The 21,063-nt window shown below is 49.3% G+C and overlaps 2 protein-coding genes across 2 annotated transcripts; one reads left to right on the forward strand and one right to left on the reverse strand.

Moving 5' to 3' along the window:
• Positions 1-2,877: 2,877 nt before the first annotated feature.
• Positions 2,878-13,988, reverse strand: LOC122460546 (serine protease 27-like). The gene is made up of 4 exons (XM_043516071.1): positions 13,732-13,988; positions 13,340-13,491; positions 12,721-12,972; positions 2,878-2,965 (listed from the first exon to the last, which is right to left on the reverse strand). The coding sequence occupies exons 1-3, from the start codon at positions 13,790-13,792 to the stop codon at positions 12,748-12,750; spliced, it is 438 nt and encodes a 145-aa protein (XP_043372006.1). The 5' UTR covers positions 13,793-13,988; the 3' UTR covers positions 2,878-2,965; positions 12,721-12,747.
• Positions 13,989-14,489: 501 nt separating this feature from the next.
• On the forward strand, positions 14,490-19,706 carry LOC119856785 (serine protease 33-like). Its single transcript, XM_038404797.2, has 6 exons — positions 14,490-14,725; positions 15,664-15,684; positions 15,811-15,973; positions 18,091-18,362; positions 18,825-18,994; positions 19,130-19,706. The coding sequence occupies exons 1-6, from the start codon at positions 14,671-14,673 to the stop codon at positions 19,430-19,432; spliced, it is 984 nt and encodes a 327-aa protein (XP_038260725.1). The 5' UTR covers positions 14,490-14,670; the 3' UTR covers positions 19,433-19,706.
• Positions 19,707-21,063: the final 1,357 nt, after the last annotated feature.

The following is a 21,063-nucleotide window of genomic DNA, read 5'->3' on the forward strand; positions in this document are numbered from 1 at the left end:
CAAATTCCTTTGCTTGTCCTTGGACGGCATTGCTGCCACCACCAAGTGATTTACACAAAATTTCAGGGAAGGGTCACTTGGAATCCCTATCCCCCCAAAAAATCCCCCCAAACCCCTTCACCCCTTTCCTGAGGAGGCTTGAGAATAATATACCAATGAATTGGTTAGCAGTATGAGCACAGACCAGACCAGACCCTTTGTCTTTGGGATGCTGAAAATCAATCAGGTGCTTAAAAGAAGAACTTTATTTATAAAGAAAAAGTAAAAGAATCACACCTGCAAAATCAGGATGGAAGGTAACTTTACAGGGTAAATAAAAAGATTTAAAACACAGGATAACTTAATGCATTTCCTTGCCTTACTCACAATTTCTGTGATTTTAGATGGATTATTCCAGGTATGTTTTCAGGAGATGTTGTATCTGCTTGGCCTCTCTCCATCCGTAGAGGGAACAACAAAGAGAGAGCTACAAACAAATCCTCCCCCCACAGATGTGAAAGTATCTTCTTTCCTCATTGGTCCTTCTGATCAGGTGCCAACTAGGTTATTAGACCTACTTAGCCCCTTACAGATGAGGCAATTCAGTCCAGCTGCCAAGGAGGGATTTTACGCTACCCGTCTCTCTATATTTAGGACACCCTTTCTAAGAGTCATGTGCTAGCTCAGCCATCACACGTGGGCTGAAGGAAGGCCTGCGTTGGGCCATCTGGGCTGTGCTGTGCATGAGGCTAGATTGGAGGACTGAAGTGATCCCTTGTGGTTGTGCTCTTAGCACCATCCCTGCCATGGGTTCAAATCCTCCCCAATCCCTAAGGGCTGGAAGGGGAACTTAAATGATCTTGGGGCTTGGGTTGGTCACTGCCTGCAATTCTCAGCACAGCCAGATGGGGGTGCTGCAGGGCTAAGTCACCTTGTCCCCCTATCTCCATGGGCTTGCCCAGGGTCTGTGCATGCTGCCCCCATCCCACATTCTCCTGGGCACAAGCCTATTGCATCAGAGGTTTGATGGGACAATGGGGCAGCAGCTGATGCAGCAGCACACAAGGTAGTGAGGCTAGGAGGATGGAGGCCCCCACAAGCCAATGCAGTGCCAAAGTCTTGGAGGGTGTCTGGGTGTGTGGTGGGGAAACTGAGGCAGAGAAGATGGAAAGGGAAAAGCAGGCCAGAGAAGTGGAGCTGCAGAGGAAACAGGCCAGGAAAGATAATTAAAGAGAGTGAAGGAAAAGGAAATAACAGTCCCTTCCTGAAAGCAGAGAGATATTTTGGCATCCAGAAGAGGAGGTTAAAGAGGCCTCGAAGGAGCCTGTGGGCCGGCTGGCAAAGAGTCGAAGAGAGGGATAGAGAGGTGGGGGCGGAGAATAGAAGGGTATAAGGACGCAGTCTGGCACTGAAACAGGTGGGAGAGGGAGGCTACGGCTTGATTGCTTCTGTGTGTGTGTGCGCGTGTGTCCCTGCTCCCCCTGTGGAGGGATGGGCCCTGCTCTGTGTGTGTGTGTGTGTGTGCGCACGCGCGTGTGTCCCTGCTGCCCCCTGCTGGAGGAAATCAAGACCCTTTGCAACCTTGTTAGCATTAGCAGCATTTGCACAGGCCCAATTGGGATCAGGGCCATGCACCCATTTGAGGCAGTGATGACCTGAAGCCCCATCTGGAGGGGGCTTTCATGGGGGCCTGGAGGGATGCGCTGGGGCGTGGGGGGGTGCATCTCACAGGATCATGGGGACAGCTGCAGCTAGGAGTAGCACGGCAGGCACAGCCGGCGCTAGGCATAAGCAGACCAGGCAATGACTTAGGTCCCCGAGCAGCCCAAGCAGGCCCCTTATCCGCTTTGCCTGTTTTAATGTTGTGTGGGTGGGGGAAGCCCCCAAAATATTCCTTAGGACCCCCAGTGGGCTAGCACTGGCAGTGTTGCACTGCATGACAGATATGCTACGAATGGTGAAGGGTATGGTGGGAACATATCCCTGGATCCAGTCGGCATCGGGGGGCAGCAGGATGTAGGCCCCCTGGCGGTTGGGGTGCCTGCATTCCACGCCCCAGTTTTCCACCCTGGCCAAGAGCCATGCGCTGTCCCATTTGCAGATCAAGGGTCCCCCGGAGTCACCCTGCAGACAGCAAAACCATGGAGTCAATTCCTGGTATACTTGTGGCACCTTAGAGACTAACAAATTTATTTGAGCATAAGCTTTCGTGAACTACAGCTCACTTCATCGGATACATGTAGCTCACGAAAGCTTATGCTCAAATAAATTTGTTAGTCTCTAAGGTGCCACAAGTCCTCCTTTTCTTTTTGTGAATACAGACTTAACACGGCTGCTACTCTGAAAGCTGTCAATTCCTGGTATGTCCTCTAAGGGGCGCTGGCTCTGATCCGGCCCCGGGACAGGGGACTGGCCGGCTCAGGAGGGCAGGAATGGGACATGGGACTTTTCCCTTTTAGGGCACACCAGCTCTAGCCCCAGGGAGGGGGACTGGCTGGCTCAGGGTGGGCGGGGAATGGGACATGGGACTTTTCCCTTTTAGGGCGCGCCAGCTCTAGCCCCAGGGAGGGGGACTGGCTGGCTCAGGAGGGCGGGAATGGGACATGGGACTTTTCCCTTTTAGGGCGCGCCAGCTCTAGCCCCAGGGAGGGGGAATGGCCGGCTCAGGAGGGCAGGAATGGGACATGGGACTTTTCCCTTTTAGGGCACACCAGCTCTAGCCCCAGGGAGGGGGACTGGCTGGCTCAGGGTGGGCGGGGAATGGGACGTGGGGCCTGTTCCCTTCTGGGCGGCACTGGCTCCAATCTGGGATTGATGGCTATATGGGGGGAGGGAGTCAGGGAATAGGATACAGGGTCTCACCTGACACAAATCTTTCTCCCCTTGTGGATACCCTGCGAGCCGGTGTCGAAGAGGCTGTTGCAAGCCTCTTTGTCTATCAGGGGCACCTGCACCTCTTGCAGCGTTTTGGGGGCTGTCAGGCTCCCAGAGGACAGACAGACGAACAGGGCCGAGTGACCCCCATGGAGACAAGCCTTTCCACAGCTTCAGAGCTCAATCGACGGAGCATTGCTGGACAGCTCGGCCCCAGCCACTGATGGGACTCTGGCACCAGCACCACTCTGTGCTGACCAGCAGGGGGAGCTCTTGACCCTCACAGTTGCGTGGATCAGCCCAACTCCCCACCTTCCTGCGGAGCTATCATGGAATGGAAAAGGTCTCTCTCCCTGCCTCGGTTTCCACATCTATAAAATGGGGATAACCAATCCCAACCTCCTTTGTAAAGCTCTTGGAGATCTACGGGATGGACAGAACTAGGTACGAGCCAGTGATGTGTTAATACTAAAGGATCAAAACCACAGCCTCAGTTGCTCCCACCTCCCCACCATCGGAGGGACCCGCTTCGGGCACGAAACCGCCGGACGCTGGCATCACTAGAGATCCATGCACAGAGCCCTAGCACCAGCAAAATCCTAGGCTGCAGCAGGGTCCGCCAAGCTGCCCCAGACTCTCACCCATTGCAAAATCAGGGACCATAAACTAGGCGTGGAAATTGGAGGGAGCAAAGACAAAGAAGGATGACAGTGGAGATTGCACTAGCAACTCACTAGACCAGTGATTTTCAAACGGTGGGTTGTGACCCAGTACTGGGTTGTGGAATGTCAGGCACTGGGTCGCGGCGGCTCTGGGCAGCACCGCCGACCGGGTCATAAAAAGTCCCTTCGGCGGTGTTACCTGGCTAAGGCAGGCTAGTCCCTGCCTGTTCTGACACCGCGCTGTGTCCTAGGCGGGGGGGCCGTGGGGCTCCGCGTGCTGCGCCCGCCCCGAGTACCGGCTCCACACTCCCATTGGCCAGGAACCGGCTGCCACAGACTCTCCTAGGAGCCGAACCTGCTGCTGGCCGCTTCCGGGGTGCAGCACGGTCCGCGGTGCCAGGACAAGCAGGAAGCCTGCCTCTGCACCCCTGCTGAGCCACTAACTGGGAGCCACCCGAGGTAAGCCTGCGCCCCAATCCCCTGCCCCAGCCCTGACCCCCACCCCAACTTGGAGCCCCCTCCTGCACCCAAACCCCTTATCCCCAGCCCCACCCAAGACCCTGCACCCCCAGCCCAGAGTCCTGACCCCTCCCCCACCCCTACCCCCTGTCCCAGCCCTGGGCCTTGTCCCACACCCTGAACCCCTCACTCCCAGCCCCACCCCGCTGCCCTCACCCCCATGCCCCAAACCCCTCATCTCCAGCTCCATTTGGTCATAGCATCAACAATTTCCTTCAACCAGGTCGCCAGAAAAAAAGTTTGAAACCCCCTGCGCTCAACTGCTACAGCTCCAGGCACAGAGCTAGCACGCTAGCAGATTCCCTTGCTGCTGTGTGGATGTGGGAAACTAAAGCCTGACCTTGCTCAGTGTAAGATCAGAGGCTGTGATCTAGAAGTGGAAATTAAGTGTTGTCCAAAGCCAGAAAGGAAGGGCAAGCCAGCTCGCTACAGAGCAACTGGGCATGCGTGCAGAGCGAAATTTGCAAAGCAAAAGCAGGCTTTCGCCAAAGGCAGAATCAGTGGGGGTAATATCCAAGAGGTGGAAATATGGGAGGCGTAAGCCAGCAGCACACAGAGCTGTGAACAGGGGAGTTGGAGTGGGAGTTCTGCTGGAGGAGTTTAGGGGGAAGACTAGATGGAACAGAGGAAAGACAGGCTAGTGAAGGGAGTGTGTGGCGGTCTGGCAGTGTTGTGGTGCTCATTGGGGGTTTGTTTTGCTGCGGGTGGTGGTGTTTTGCTTTGGTTTTTGTTTCCCGGACTAACAGGACTTAGGTGAGAAGGCGATGACAGATACAGAGGCAGCAGTGGGAGTGACCCATGTAGTGGAAGACACAATGAGGATGACTGGATGTGGAAGCTGCGGTATGTACATGATCTGGAGGGGGGACCTGGAAAGAGTTTCATCTGCATGGAGTGCCGCCTGATAGAGCTGATGGAAGAGAAGATCTGAGGACTGGAGATGCAGGTGGAGACTCTGGTTGAGTTTAGAAGGGGGTTCGAGCGGATGATGGAGCAAAGACATGAGGAGGCTGAAGAGAAAAGCTCAGACTTGCAGATGGAAGCAGGACCGAAGAACTCTGAGGGGAGACTGCTGGGTGAGGAAAGTGGACAGTGGAAGCATGTGACTAAGAGAACCAGGCAGAGGAAAAGACGGGCTAGTGAAGGAGAAATAAAGCTCAGGAACAGGTATGCAGAGTTGGAAAATGAAGAAGGGGCACAGCAGGTGGTCACTGAAGGTGAGAGGGCAAGGAAGAAGAGAAGAGCAGCTAGTCCTATAGGAAGAGGGGAAGAGTCAATGGAGACTACACCACCAAATATGAGCCCCAGGGGGATACGGGATGGGTTGCAGAGGATTGCAAGGGAGAATAGGAATCGAGAGGACTTGCAGCCAGAGGGAATAATGGGGAGGGATAGCTCAGTGGTTTGAGCACTGGCCTACTAAACCCAGGGTTGTAAATTCAATCCTTGTGGGGGCCATTTAGGGATTGGGGGCAAAAATTGGGGACTGGTCCTGCTTTGAGCAGGGGGTTGGACTAGATGACCTCCTGAGGTCCCTTCCAACCCTAATCTTCAATGAACAGGGGATAGACCAGAGAATAGCACTGTCACCAGGAAAAGGCAGGTCTACGTGACTGGGGACTCCTTACTGAGAAGGATAGACAGGCCTGTAACAAGAGCTGATCCAGAGAACAGACGGGCATGCTGTCTGCCGGGTGCTAAGTTATGGGATGTGGACCTGAGGCTGAAGAGGATCCTAATGGGAGCAGGAAAGAATCCACTGATTGTCCTTCATGTGGGAACAAATTATACCGGTAGATTCTCGCTGGAACGTATCAAGGGAGACTATGCCAGGCTGGGGAAGATGCTAAAGGAAATTGAGGCTCAGGTGATCTTCAGTGGGATTCTGCCTGGTCCTAGAGAAGGGCAACAAAGGTGTGACAAGATTATGCTGCTCAACAGATGGCTCAGGCAGTGGTGCTATAAGAAGGACTTTGGGATGTAGGGCCACTGGGAGGTATTCATGGACAGAGGACTGTTCTCTCTGGATGGACTTCACCTGAGTAGGGAAGGAAATAGACTTCTAGGATGGAGGCTGGCACAACCGATCAAGAGAGCTTTAAACTAGGAATCTGGGAAAGAGGGTTGGGAGATGTCCGGGTAATCTCCACACCGGATTTTTACATTGAGAGGGAAGAAAACGAAGTAAGAAAGGATACAGCCGTGGGTAGGAGAATGGACATAAGGTGGAAGGGCAGTGTGGATACCAGTCTGATAGGTCATACTGGCTGTAGAATGACCGTGCCTAATAGGGTAAAGAATGTGAGCGAGGCCAAACAGCAAAAATTAAGATGTTTGTACACCAATGCAAGGAGCCTAGGTAACAAAATTGAGGAACTAGAGCTACTGGCGCAGGAAGTGAAACCAGATATTATAGAAAAAAGAAAAGGAGTACCGGTGGCACCTTAGAGACTAACAAATTTATTAGAGCATAAGCTTTCGTGAGCTACAGCTCACTTCATCGAATGCATCCGATGAAGTGAGCTGTAGCTCACGAAAGCTTATGCTCTAATAAATTTGTTAGTCTCTAAGGTGCCACCGGTACTCCTTTTCTTTTTGCGAATACAGACTAACACGGCTGCTACTCTGAAACCAGATATTATAGGGATAACAGAAACATGATGGAATAGCAGTCATGACTGGAGTACAGGTATTGAAGGGTATGTGCTGTTTAGGAAAGACAGAAATAAAGGCAAAGGTGGTGGAGTAGCATTGTATATCAATGATGAGGTAGACTGTAAAGAAATAAAAAGTGATGGAATGGATAAGACAGAGTCTGTCTGGGCAAAAATCACATTGGGGAAGAAAACTAGTAGAACCTCCCCTGGGATAGTGCTTGGGGTGTGCTGTAGACCTCTGGGATCTGATCTGGATATGGATAGAGACCTCTTTAATGTTTTTAATGAAGTAAATACTAATGGGAATTGTGTGATCATAGGAGACTTTAACTTCCCAGATATAGACTGGAGGTTAAGTACTAATAATAATAACAATAGGGCTCAGATTTTCCGGATGCGATAGCTGATAGATTCCTTCACCAAGTAGTTGCTGAACCGACAAGAGGGGACGCCATTTTAGATTTGGTTTTGGTGAGTAGCGAGGACCTCGTAGAAGAAATGGTTGTAGGGGACAACCTTGGTTCCAGTGAATATGAGCTAATTCAGTTCAAACTAAATGGAAGGATTAACAAAAATAGATCTGTGACTAGGGTTTTTTATTTCAAAAGAGCTGGCTTTAATAAATTCGTTAGGGAAGTGGATTGGACTGAAGAACTTGTGGATCTAAAGGTAGAGGAGGCCTGGGATTACTTTAAATCAAAGCTGCAGAAGCTATCGGAAGCCTGCATCCCAAGAAAGGGGAAAAAATTCATCGGCAGGAATTGTAGACCAAGCTGGGTGAGCAAGCATCTCAGAGAGGTGATTAAGAAAAAGCAGAAGGGAGGGATCAGCAAGGAAAGCTACCTTATTGAGGTCAGAACATGTAGGGATAAAGTGAGAAGGGCCAAAAGCCATGTAGAGTTGGACCTTGCAAAGGGAATTAAAACCAATAGTAAAAGGTTCTATAGCCATATAAATAAGAAGAAAACAAAGAAAGAAGAAATGGGACCGCTAAACACTGAGGATGGAGTGGAGGTTAAGGATAATCTAGGCATGGTCCAATATCTAAACAAATACTGCTTCAGTATTTAATAAGGCTAATGAGGATCTTAAGGATAATGGTAGGACGACAAATGGGAATGAGGATATGGAGGTAGATATTACCACATCCGAGGTAGAAGCCAAACTTGAATGGGACTAAATCGGGGGGCCCAGATAATCTTCATCCAAGAATATTAAAGGAACTGGCACATGAAATTGCAAGCCCATTATCAAAAATTTTTAATGAATCTGTAAACTCAGGGGTTGTACCATATGACTGGAGAATTGCTAACATAGTTCCTATTTTTAAGAAGGGGAAAAAAAGTGATTCAGGTAACTATAGACCTATTAATTTGACATCTGTACTATGCAAGGTCTTGGAAAAAATTTTGAAGGAGAAAGTAGTTAAGGACATTGAGGTCAAGGGTAATTGGGACAAAATACAACATGGTTTTACAAAAGGTAGATCATGTCAAACCAACCTGATCTACTTCTTTGAGAAAATAACAGATTTTTTAGACAAAGGAAAAGCAGTGGATTTAATTTACCTCGGTTTCAGTAAGACATTTGATACGGTTCCACAAGGGGAATTATTAGCTAAATTAGAAACAATGAGGATCAATATGAAAATTGAAAGGTGGATAAGGAACTGGTTAAAGAGGAGACTACAATGGGTCACACTGAAAGGTGAACTGTAAGGCTGGAAGGAGGTTACTAGTGGAGTTCCTCAGGGATTGGTTTTGGGACCAATCTTATTTAATCTTTTTATTATTGACCTTGGAACAAAAAATGGGAATGTGCTAATAAAGTTTGCGGATGACACAAAGCTGGGAGGTATTGCCAATACAGAGAAGGACCGAGATATAATACAGGAAGATCTGGATGACCTTGTAAACTGGAGTAATAGTAATAGGATGAAATTTAATAGTGAAAAGTGCAAGGTCGTGTATTTAGGAATTAATAACAAGAATTTTTGTTATAAACTGGGGACACATCACTTAGAAGTAACGGAAGAGGAGAAGGACCTCGGAGTATTGGTTGATCACAGGATGACTATGAGCTGCCAATGTGATATGGCCGTGAAAAAAGCTAATGTGGTCTTGGGCTGCATCAGGTGAGGTATTTCCAGTAGAGATAAGGAGGTGTTAGTACCGTTATACACGGCACTGGTGAGACCTCATCTGGAATACTGTGTGTAGTTCTGGTCTCCCATGTTTAAGAAAGATGAATTCAAACTGGAACAGATACAGAGACGGGCTATTAGGATGATCCGAGGAATGGAGATTATGAAATGGCTCTTATGAAAGGAGACTCAAAGAGCTTGGCTTCTTTAGTCTAACCAAAAGAAGGCTGAGAGGAGATATGATTACTCTCTATAAATATATCAGAGGGATAAATACCATGGAGGGAGAAGAATTATTTAAGCTCAGTACCAATGTGGACACAAGAACAAATGGATATAAACTGGCCATCAGGAAGTTTAGACTTGAAATTAGACAAACATTTCTAACCATCAGAGGAGTGAAGTTCTGGAACAGCCTTCCAAGGGAAGCAGTGGGGGCAAAAGACATATCTGGCTTCAAGATTAAGCTTGATAAGTTTATGGAAGGGATGATATGATGGGATATCCTAATTTGGCAATTAATTGATCTTCGACTATTAGCAGTAAATATGCCCAATGGCCTATAATGGGATGTTAGATGTGGTGGGAGCTGAGTTACTACAGAGAATTCTTTCCTGGGTGTCTGGATAGTGAGTCTTGCCCACATGCTCAGGATTTAGCTGATCGCCATATTTGGGGTTAGGAAGGAATTTTCCTCCAGGGCAGATTGGCAGAGCTCTGGGGGTTTTTCACCTTCCTCTGTAGCATGGGGCACTGGTCACTTGCTGGAGGATTCTCTGCACCTTGAAGTCTTTAAACCACGATTTGAGGACTTCAATAGCTCAGACATAGGTTAGAGGTTTCTTAGAGGATTGGTTGGTGAGATTCTGTGGCCTGTGTTGTGCAGGAGGTCAGACTAGATGATCATAATGCTCCCTTCTGACCTTAAAGTCTATGATTCTATGATCTTTAGGTGTAGGGTGAGCATAACTGTTAACTTGAAGGTCTAGGATGAGAGTTATTGGTGGGTGTCAAGGTTCCTTCCCCACTCTGAACTCTAGCGTACAGATGTGGGGACCTGCATGAAAACCTCCTAAGCTTACTTTTACCAGCTTAGGTTAAAACTTCCCCAAGATACAAACTATTTTACCTTTTGCCCTTGGACTTTCGCTGCCACCACCAAATGTCTAACCGGGTTTATTATTGGGAAAGAGTCATTTGGAAACATCTTTCCTCCCAAAATCCTCACCAAAACCCCCCTTCCTGGGGTAGGTTTGATAAAAGTCCTCACCAATTTGCATAGGTGACCACAGACCCAAATCCTTCGTCTTAAGAATAATGAAAAAAGCATTCAGTTTCTTACAAGAAGAATTTTAATAGAAAAAAAAGTAAAAAGAATCACCTCTGTAAAATCAGGATGGTTAATATCTTACAGGGTAATCAGCTTCAAAACATAGAGAACCCCTCTAGGCAAAACCTTAAGTTACAAAAAGACACAAAGACAGGAATATCCATTCCATTCAGCACAGCTTATTTTCTCAGCCATTTAAACAAAACAGAATCTAACGCATCTCTAGCTAGATTCTTACTAAGTTCTAAGACTCAATTCCTGTTTTGTCCCCGGCAAAAGCATCACCCAGACAGACCCAGACCCTTTGTTTCTCCTCCCCTCCAGCTTTGAAAGTATCTTGTCTCCTCATTGGTCATTTTGGTCAGGTGCCGGCGAGGTTATCCTAGCTTCTTAACCCTTTACAGGTGAAAGGGTTTTTCCTCTGGGCAGGAGGGATTTTAAAGGTGTTTACCCTTCCTTTTATACTTATGACAGTGGGGTACAGCAAGATTTAGTGTTTGTGTTAGGGTTAAGGTGAGTTAAGTTTCATGGTTAATAAAGAAGGGTTAAAGTGTTAGTGTTAAGGTTGTGTTAGGGTTAGAATTAAGGGTTAGGGTTAAATGAAATGGTTCAATTTAGGTAGGTTTGGAATGATTCAGTTTTGATCGGTAAATGTCAATTTCACCATGCACACACAAACCGAAGACAAAATATTTCCACTGATAATAACTGAAATTTACATATAGGCAATGTAAGAAAAGTGCTGCTTGAGAACTTATTGTAGTTACACCTTAATGTGTATAAAACAGGGGGTAATGAATGCTACATAAAGCATGTAGTGACAGTTCTGCTAAAGCAGCTGGTGCCTGCATTACCAAGACACGCGCTGCAGATAATTATGCAGCGTTAATAAAGCTTTCACTTTATGAATCTCATCATCCACTGGAATTAAATAATTATTGTCTTACTCTCCCCCTATAATTTCCCACAACTGTGAACATTTAAATTGATAAAAATGGGGGGAAATACTTAAAAATAAACATTAATATTATCCATCTAAATTATAAAAAAAAATCAAATTCTGCCAAACCTAAATATGATCAGGGACCATAAAGTTTAGGACTGGAGTTAGGATTAGGGTATAGTGTTATCTTTAGGTGTAGGGTGAGCGTAACTATTAACCTGAAGTTTAAGAAAGAGGGTTATTGGTAGGGGGTAAGGTTAGGGAAAGTGTTAGGATTATTCTAACACTTGTTCAAGGTTAAGGTTGTGTTAGGGTGAGAATTCAGCGGTAGGGTTGAGTTTAAGGGTTAGATTCAGTGTTGAAAGTTAAGATTAGTGGTTAGGGTTAGGGTTAGGGTTAAATTTAAGGGCTAGAGATAAGATTAAGGTTAAAGGTTAGGATTAAGGGTTAGTGTATAGCTTTAGCTTTAGCGGTAGGGTGAGCATTTACATTAAATTTAGGGTTAACTTTTAGGGTTGGGACTGGGGTCAGGGATATGTTTAGGGGTAAGGACATATCGGGGTAGAGAGCTAGATTTTTATTTAGATTAGCATTGCAGTTAAAGTAGGGTTATGTTTATCTAGGATTTAGGGTTGGTGTTGCAGTTAAAAATAAGGTTAGAGGTATAACAGGGATATAGCGCTAGATTTTGACTTAGGGTTAGCAATGCCCTTAACGGGGCTAGGGTTATGGCTAGGGTTAAGGGTGTATCTGTGGTATAGTGTTAGAGTTTGATTTACTGTTAGTATTGAAGTCAATCATAGGGTTATGGTTAGAGTTAAGGGTATAGCAGGGGTATAGTGATAGATTTTGATTTAGGGTTAAGGTCAAGAGTTAAGTTTTATGGTTAATAGTTAAGGATTAATAGTTAGGTTTAAGGATTATGTTGGAGATAAGGTTGTGTTAGGTTTAGAAGTAAGAGTTAAGGGTTACGGTTAAATTTAAAGGTTAGAACAGGGACCATAAAGGTTAGGGTGGTGGTGGGAGTTAGAGTATGGTGTTATCTTTAAGTGTAAAGTGAGGATAACTGTTAATATGAATATTAAGGATAAGGGCTATTGTAGGGGGAAAGGATTGGGGTAGGGTTAAGGGTGGGGGTTAAGGTTATGTAGGGTGAGAATTAAGGGTTATGGTTGAGTTTAAGGGTTTAGATTTAGAGTTAACTATTAAGATTGAGTGTTTAGGGTTAGGGTTAAGGGATAGAGATAGGATTCAGGTTAAAGGTTAGGGTTAGCATAGAGTTTTAGCTTTAGCTGTAGGGTGAGCATTTAAATTAAATGTAAGGTTAAGTTTTAGGTTGGGGGGTGAAGGTTTGGGTTCTGGTTAGGGTTAAGGTTATATGTGGGTCATTGTGCTTGATTTTGATTTAGGGTAATCATTACAGTTCAAAGTAGCGTTAGGGTTCAGGTGAGTATTAGGACTTAGGGTAAGGTTAGGGGATAAGGTTAAGATTATGGAAGAATTATGCCCCAAAGCTGTTTTCCAGTCACCATTCAGGGGACCACTAGAACCTCCTCCCCAATTAACCCCCAAAGTCCTACCATTTCCCCACAGTCCCCCGTTCACCCCCTCACCTCCATACTGAGTGTCACCCCAGCTGGTCACCCAGCACTCCATGCCCGTGGGGAGGCCGGAAGGCAGATGGGGTGGATAACTCTGTTGAAGTTCACAGGGGTTTCCAACTCCACCAGTGCGATGTCACCACTGGACCTGATATCAGTGTAGCTGGGATGGCAGTAAATCTTCTTGATGGGAAAAGATACCAGACTTTCAGAGGGTTCAGGAGCTGATATTCCCCTAGGTTCACATGATAGGCAGACTTGTCCCTGCAAGATACAAGAGGAATATAAAGGTGGTTCACCCAGCAATCAGATGCAGCCAACTCTGGGGTGGGGAAGCTGGGTACCAGCTGCATAATATCAACCGATGGGGATGGCTATCCTGAAGCTGAGATGCAGCTGCCTCTGGGGCAGGGCAGCTGGGGAACAGCAGCTCATAACACCACACAGGGCTAGCTCACCTGGCAATGAGATGCAGCCATCTCTGGGGTGAGACAGCTTGGTAATGGCCGTACAGTGACACTGCATGGGGGTGGTTCACCTGGCACTGAGAAGCAGCTGCCTCTGGGATGTGGCAGTTGTGGAACAGCCGTACAGTGATGGCTCCCACCTGGATTACTCACCCACTGAATCAATGGGCTGCTGACACCACCCAGCTCTCAGCAATGAGGGACCCTCCGCAGACATGGTTACTGCCTTCACGGATGCTGACCTGCCAGGGCCAGGACCCATTCTTGGCATCATTACCCCCCACAATGCAGGGAGATCCCATTGGCTGCTCACAAGCTGAGGAGACAGGTGGGGAGCACAGTGAATAGAACCCAGGAGTCCTGGATCCCAGCCACCCCTGCTCTTACCCACTAGATCCCACTCCCCTCCCAGAGCTGTGGATAGAACCCAGGAGTTCTGGCTCCTGGTTGCCTGGTACATAACCTCTATCCTGTCTTCCCTCCCCAACCTATGTCTCCCCACCCATGTGGTCTCACTTCTAAGGGCTGTTTCCCAGGTCCCCAGCCAACCACTCACCTTCCAGCATGGGCAGCTCCAGCAGCAGCCAAATGGCCAGCAGGCAGCTTAGACCTCTCATGACCCATGTTCCTCCAGATGCACCTGGGACAGAATCCTGAATGGGAAAGGGAAAGTTGAGGGGAGGGACATACAGATACACCGGCAGTTTTGTAAACAGAGGTATGAAAATGAAGAGCTGGTGGTGACAGGTAACAAAGGGAACGTCCCTTCCGAGAGCTGGGGAGAGAACCCAGGTGTCCTCACTCCCAGTTCCCCTCCTCTAGCCCATTAGACTTTACTCCCCTCCCAGAGCTGGACATAGAACCCAGGAGTCCTGGCTCCCCCCCATGTTCTAACCCACCAGACCCCACTCCCCTCCCAGAGGTCATTCATTGAGTTATTTCCTTGTTTCAGTCTCACTCCATTAAACCTGAAACAGTTTCCTGTTCAAAGCAAATACAAGGTTTAATATTTAAACCCAGATGGAGTTGAACTCCTATGTTAGCCACAAGCTCTGCTCACTCCTGTCTCGCAGCTCCCTGCTGCCCCAGCCCTGGGCTCCCAGTCGTGTGGTCTCCTGGTGGCTATATTCATTGACCCTTTGCTGCTTCTATCTAGTCCCCTTGCTTCGGTTGGTTCTTCCCCCAAAGCCAGAAAGCCATCTACTGTGTATTGGTGCTCACCTGTTCAATGCCATTAATCCTATAGGAGAGGAGTGTGGGCTAGTGGGTTGGTGGAATGGGTGCTGGAATTCAGGACTTCTGGGTTCTATCCCAGCTGGGGGGAGGGGCGGGGCGCATCTGCACCTCTCGTGAACTTACCTGCCTTGTGGTTTTATAGCTCTATTTATGAATGTGACGTGTAGCCTGTAAATTGCAGCCAGTGACTTTGCCCTCCCGGTCTGTGCTTTGGTCCCAGACCTCGGAGAAGACGGCTGGAGTCGAGGGAACTGCTATCATGGGTGTTCTCAGCTGCCTGCTGCCCACCCTCCTGCTGCTGCCCCTGCTGGAGGGTAAGTGAGGAGTCTGCTGGGGTCCTGGCATTTGACGCCTTCTGACTGTGGAAGTGTGCTGGTATGAAGGATGAGGATTGGAAAGGGTTAGAACAGGGATGCAGGAGGGGCTGGGAGCCAGGACTCCTGGGTCTAATTCCCAGCTCTGGGAAAGGAGTGGGTTTCTGTCCCTCACACCTTCAAGCCTATAAGGAATTACTCCCTCTGCAATAACTTGTGGCACTCCCTGCTGGAGGATTCTGCCCTCTGTGGGTTTCAAGAAGAAAAGGGCAGGGGTGGGGTTCTCAGCACTTACACTGGGCAGGAGGGAATGGAAGTGAAGGGTAGGGGAAAGAGGAGATGGTTTTGGGTGGGCAGGGCAAGGATCTGTGGGAAGGGTAGGTTGTGGGTACAAAGGAAGGGGAAAGTGATGTAGGGCTCGGGGGCCAGAGAGGGGATGGATAAATGAGGCTGGCGTAGATGTGTGGGGCATGGGGCAGGGAATAGCTCATCAAGGTTGAGTGGGGGATGCACAACCATGACTGAAAGAATGGGCCCTTCCCCCATCACCCATGGAGGGGAAGTTATGGGGCAGAGAACCTGGATTTAGGATATGGGCTCTCTGTGGGGAATCTCAGGCAGAGGGGAAAATCCTGTATCAGACTATGTCCCCCTACATACCTCACTTCCTAGGGGGGTCATACCCCAGGCCAGAGAACCACCCCACCCACATGGGAGGAAGTTGGGGACCCATGGGAGGCATGGGGGCAGGCCATGGCTCAAAGGGGGCCTGATGGGGTTGTGAGAGGAGGAATTTCCGGGATCTGCCTGTGGAAATCATGTGTGTGTCTGTGTGTGTGCATGCGTGTGAATAGGTGGGTGCAGCGCTGCCCCCTGCTGGAGGGGTCAGGGCCGTGTGTGGTTTTCACACCTCACTCATCCCTCTCTTTCTCTTCTAGGTGCGGTGGAGTTCCAGTCAAGTAAGGAATCTGGACACCTTCTATCCCTAGCTCTGGGAGGGGAGGGGGGTTGAGTGGATAGAGCGGGGGGGCTGGGAGCCAGGACTCCTGAGTTCTATTCACACACCTCTCCACTTTTCTCCCCAGCCTGTGGGCAGTCAGCGACCTCCAGCCGCATTGTAGGAGGGCAGAATGCCCAGAACGGGGTTTGGCCCTGGCAGGCCAGCATCCGATACAAAGGATTCCACATCTGCGGAGGGTCCCTCATCACGGAGGAATGGGTGGTGTCTGCAGCTCATTGCTTCAATCAGTGAGTAGAATCATAGAATCATAGACTATCAGGGTTGGAAGGGACCTCAGGAAGTATCTCATCCAACCTCCTGCTCAAAGCAGGATCAACCCAAATTAAATCATCCCAGCCAGGGCTTTGTCAAGCCTGACCTTAAAAACCTCCATGGATGGAGATTCCACCACCTCCCTAGGTAACACATTCCAGTGCTTCACCACCCTCCTAGTTAAATAGTTTTTCCTAATATCCAACCTAGACCTCCCACACTGCAACTTGACACCATTACTCCTTGTTCTGTCATCTGCTACCACTGAGAACAATCTAGATCCATCCTCTTCGGAACCCCCCTTCAGGTAGCTGAAAGCAGCTATCAAATCCCCCCTCATTCTTCTCTTCTGCAGACTAAACAATCCCAGCTCCCTCAGCCTCTCCTCGTAAATCATGTGCTCCAGCCCCCTAATAATTTTGGTTGCCCTCCGTTGGACCCTTTCCAGTTTTTCTACATCCTTCTTGTAGTGTGGGGCCCAAAACTGGACACAGTACTCCAGATGAGGCCCCACCAATGCCGAATAGAGGGGAATGATCATGTCCCTCGATCTGCTGGCAATGCCCCTACTTATACAGCCCAAAATGCCGTTGGCCTTCTTGGCAACAAGGGCACACTGTTGACTCATATCCAGCTTCTTGTCCACTGTAACCCCTAGGTCCTTTTCTGCAGAACTGCTGCCGAGCCACTCGGTCCTTGGTCTGTAGCGGTGCATGGGATTCTTCCGTCCTAAGTGCAGGACTCTGCACTTGTCCTTGTTGAACCTCATCAGATTTCTTTTGGCCCAATCCTCTAATTTGTCTAGGTCCCTCTGGATCCTATCCCTACCCTCCAGCATATCTACCACTCCTCCCAGTTTAGTGTCATCTGCAAACTTGCAGAGGGTGCAATCCACACCATCCTCCAGATCATTAGTACCCCCAGCCTGTTCCCTAGCTATCCCACCCCAGAGGTGGCTGCAGCTCAGAGCAGGCTGCGGGGAGGGCATCCCTGTGCAGTGTCACTGTGCGGGTAGAGCTCAGCTTCTAAACAATCCCCTGGAGGAACCCTTCAGTGTGCCAGACCCCCTGGGGTCCCACTTTGCCCTCGGGGTCGGCCCCACGCCCCACCCACTCCATGACTGAGTCTCTGGGCTCTGGGCCTCCTGCTTGAATTCATGAGCTCTGCCCAGCGAGTCCAAGGGAGACAGATCCCCGGTGGAGGCTTGTCTGCTCTGCAGGGGCCAGTGCACCTCAGCCAGGATTTGCAGTGACGCCAGGCAGCCTTGTCCTACCAGGGTCCGGTTAATTAATCAACTGGACCACGGCTCCTGGAAATCCTTAGGTTAGCCGAGAAACCACAGTGAAGATAGAGGCCATCTGGCCAAGCCCACACTCCCCAGCCTGCTCTGGACTCCGTTTCAGCCGCTGTCTCTTGGGGTACGTTTACACTGCAATGAGGGACCCGTGGCACGGCCGCGGCTGGCTTTGGGCAGCTAGCCAGGGCTTGAAGAATTGGCACTGCAAGGGTTTTTAGTGCAGTGTAGACATATCCGTTGAGCCTCTCCCAAACCTTGGCCAACCCTTTATCCCCCGGCTGTCAGCTCTCAGTCCTTTGTTCTCAGCTAGCCTCTGCTCAGATCCCTGCGGAGATATGGAAGGAATCCACCTTCCTCAGGCTCTTTGGTTGCTAGGTCTCAATGTTCTGGCTATTGCGGTTTTTATTCTCTCCTCAGATTCCGCATTGACATAGGGTTGGCCTCAGCTGGGCCTGCAATGACCCAGTCAGTCCGTGCCAGACAGCAATGACACCCCTCTCCCCCCTGTTTCTCCTCTGCTGCCCCATTGAGAGACTTAACCCTTTTACCCCCAATAAGGAAATTGAGGCACATAGAGGACTCATACAAATATTACAGAAAATTCCCACTTTGCTACAAGCTGTTCCCCATCTGCCCCACCGCAGCAGTGGCTGTATCTCAGCCCCAGGCAAGCCAGCCTAGGTGGCATTATTTGTGGCTGTTCCACAGCTGCCCCACCCCAGAGGTGGCTGCATTTCTGTTCTGTGGTAGAAAATATAAAAACAAACTCCTGCCCAGTATCTCCCCCTCTCCTAGGAGTCTGCCCCTCGCTGATTACTCTATTTCCCTTGGGGAATTCCAGCTGAATATCCAGAACGCAAACACCTTCACATCTGCTGTGTCACGGGTCAGAATCCACGACAACTACAAACCCGCCAGCTATGCCTCCGACATAGCCCTGGCGCACCTAAGCACGCCCCTTCTGTACACCGCCTACATCCTCCCTGTCTGCCTTCCCACCCTCAATGATTCCATCGCCTCTGGCAGCCGGTGCTGGGTCATTGGATGGGGGAAAGTCCAGATGGATGGTAAGATGCCTGGAGGGCCTCCGTGGGGTGGGGGTCCCCCAAAGGCGACATGGGAGAACCCTTGAGCCAGGGCTGTATGTGCTGTATGAGTCATATCGCCGTCTAGTGGCTGCAGCCCAAACAGGCAAAGCAAAGCCCAGCAGCTGCTGAAGAGCAGAGATCTTCCAATGGGAGACAGGATGAGGTGTTGGGAAGCAAGTGGGGGCTAGTGAGTTAGAGCAGGGGGGGCTGGGAACCAGGACTCCTGGGTTCTATCCCCAGCTTGGGGAGGGAAGTGGGGTGTACTGTGTTAGAGCAGAGAGTGCTGGGAGCTGATACCCCTCTTGTGCTTAAAAACTCCCATTCACACCTGACCTAGCTAGATTGATCCAGATGAGGTGGGGAACAGACAGTCAGCGATGATCCTGCCCCGGGTGGAGATGGCTGCGGTGGGTCCTGATGAGGTGTATTTTTTCTCCGCAGAAAGTCTCCCTCCTCCCCGCACTCTGCAGGAGGTTCAGGTCTCACTCATAGATGCCCAGACATGCAATGACCTCTATAGCATACCCATCATGTACTCCCCGGGGTCGCGCCCCATCAAAGATGACATGGTGTGTGCTGGCTACCCCGAAGGAGGGAAGGACTCCTGCCAGGTGAATGAATTCAGGGACATCCCAGGAAATCCAGGCCCCCAGGGCTGAAATAGTAGGGGGCTGTGGGTCGGTCTTGAGGGACACCAGGTCAGGACTGAGGGGCACCAGTCTCACTAATTCTCTTTCTCTCTCTAGGGTGATTCTGGGGGACCCCTTGTTTGTTCTGAGGCTGGCTCCTGGTTCCTGATCGGCATCGTGAGCTGGGGAGTTGGCTGCGGCTTCGCCAACCGCCCCGGGGTCTATACCCGGGTCTCCGCCTACTCCACCTGGATCCAGCAGCAGCTCCCCAGTGTGGCATTCGGGGTGGTGAATGTCACCATTAGCACTCAGTCAAATGCCGGCTACACTCCAGCGCCCACCCCCCTGCTTCTCGGCACCCTCCTGCTGGCCAGCACAGTCCCAGGGATGGTGCCACCGCTTTCTAAGCTGCTAATTTAACAGTCAGCCCTGCCATGGAAAAAAAAGGCATCAGAATTACAACCCATTATTATAGGGCTGGGAGGGGAGTGGGTGTGACGTTATTGACAGTATAGATCACTATTGCAACCACTGTTATACATTTGCAGCAAATATTGTACAAAGGTGGTAGTGTGAGGTGTCTATGGCAAGCTTATGGTTTTCTGGTCATGATTATGCTGTCTATACGTGTGTATCATTTTTGTAGTTGAAGTTATGAATATTGGCTCTGTACTGTCTGTATTTCAAACTTGTGCTATGCTTCTGGGTGACACCCCAGACAAGTTGGTGTCAGCTCTGCCTAGCCCACTGGATGGCCCATTAAAGACCATCAGCAACACAATCGACCCATTGAGAGAAGGCAGATACGCCTTGTGACTCAGCAAAGTATGCAGGGACTTGCCCATGTGACTCCAAACTCCATTTTGCTGTAATTTTCGACAGTCAGAACAAAGAAGGGTTTTGGAAAAGACTATAAAAGGTTGATGACTCTCCTCCATCTTGTCTTCAGTCCTGCTTCTTACCTCTGCAGGGACTTTGCTACAAACGGAAGCTCTACATAAAGGACTGAATGACCCATCCTAGCTGGGGATGTTCTCCAGAGGCTTGATTTGAACCTGCAGTTTATTCCATCACTGCTAAAAGCCTGAACCAAGAACTTTGCCATTACTGTATGTAATTGATCCCATTTAACCAATTCTAGCTCTCACCTGTATCTTTTTCTTTTTATGAATAAACCTTTAGATTTTAGATTCTAAAGGATTGGCAACAGCGTGATTTGTGGATAAGATCTGATTTGTATATTGATCTGGGTCTGGGGCTTGGTCCTTTGGGATCGGGAGAACCTTTTTTCTTTTACTGGGGTATTGGCTTTCATAACCATTCGTCTCCATAATGAGGGGCACTGGTGGTGATACTGGGAAACTGGAGTGTCTAAGGGAATTGCTTGTGTGACTTGTGGTTAGCCAGTGGGGTAAAACCAAAATCTTCTCAGTCTGGCTAGTTTGGTTTGCGTTGGTGTGCAAAGAAACCCAGCCTTGGGCTGTAACTGCCCTGCTTTAAGAAATTTATCCTGAATTGGCACTCTCAGTTGGGTCCCGCCAGAACCAGGCTTGTTACACTGGGATCTAGTGGGTTAGTGATTGCTGGAGAGGACTGGGTGTCAGGACTCCTGGGTTCTATCCCTGGCTTTTGGAGGGGATTGAGATCTGGTGGGTTAGAGCAGGGGTTGGGAGCAGGACTCCTGGGTTCTTTCCCTGGCTCTGCCAAAGACTCCCTGTGTAACCTTGAGCAAGTCCCAGGTCTCTCTGAGTCCCAGTTCCCCTAGATGTAAAAGGGGGAGAATAAACTTGCCTTTGTCTATTTAGAAAGTGAGTCCTTTGGGGCAGGGACCGGCTCCCATTGTGGATCTGGGCAGTGCCAGCACAATGGGGCACTGATCTCAGTTGTAGTCTGTGCAGCACCTGGCACAAAGGATTCCTGGCTCATGTTCAGGTGTCGTAGGTTCTACAATAATAAAGAGAATACTAGTAATAAAAAATATGTCTGTCTGTCTCAACTGCATCTGTCTGTGTAGACTGTATATGCCTGTCTGTCTAGTTTGCCTTGTCTGT

Source organism: Dermochelys coriacea, chromosome 6 (genome assembly GCF_009764565.3).
Source record: "Dermochelys coriacea isolate rDerCor1 chromosome 6, rDerCor1.pri.v4, whole genome shotgun sequence".
NCBI lineage: Eukaryota > Metazoa > Chordata > Testudines > Dermochelyidae > Dermochelys > Dermochelys coriacea.

Excerpts from the sequence above, each read along its gene's own strand:
- LOC122460546 (XM_043516071.1), bottom strand. The coding sequence starts at position 13,792 with ATGAGAGGTCTAAGCTGCCTGCTGGCCATTTGGCTGCTGCTGGAGCTG. Across the intron at positions 13,492-13,731 it reads GGAGCTGCCCATGCTGGAAG|CTTGTGAGCAGCCAATGGGA; the intron begins GTGAGTGGTTGG and ends CTGTCTCCTCAG. Across the intron at positions 12,973-13,339 it reads GGGTGGTGTCAGCAGCCCAT|GGACAAGTCTGCCTATCATG; the intron begins TGATTCAGTGGG and ends TGTATCTTGCAG.
- LOC119856785 (XM_038404797.2), top strand. The coding sequence starts at position 14,671 with ATGGGTGTTCTCAGCTGCCTGCTGCCCACCCTCCTGCTGCTGCCCCTG. Across the intron at positions 14,726-15,663 it reads GCTGCTGCCCCTGCTGGAGG|GTGCGGTGGAGTTCCAGTCA; the intron begins GTAAGTGAGGAG and ends TTTCTCTTCTAG. Across the intron at positions 15,974-18,090 it reads GCAGCTCATTGCTTCAATCA|GAGTCTGCCCCTCGCTGATT; the intron begins GTGAGTAGAATC and ends CCCCTCTCCTAG.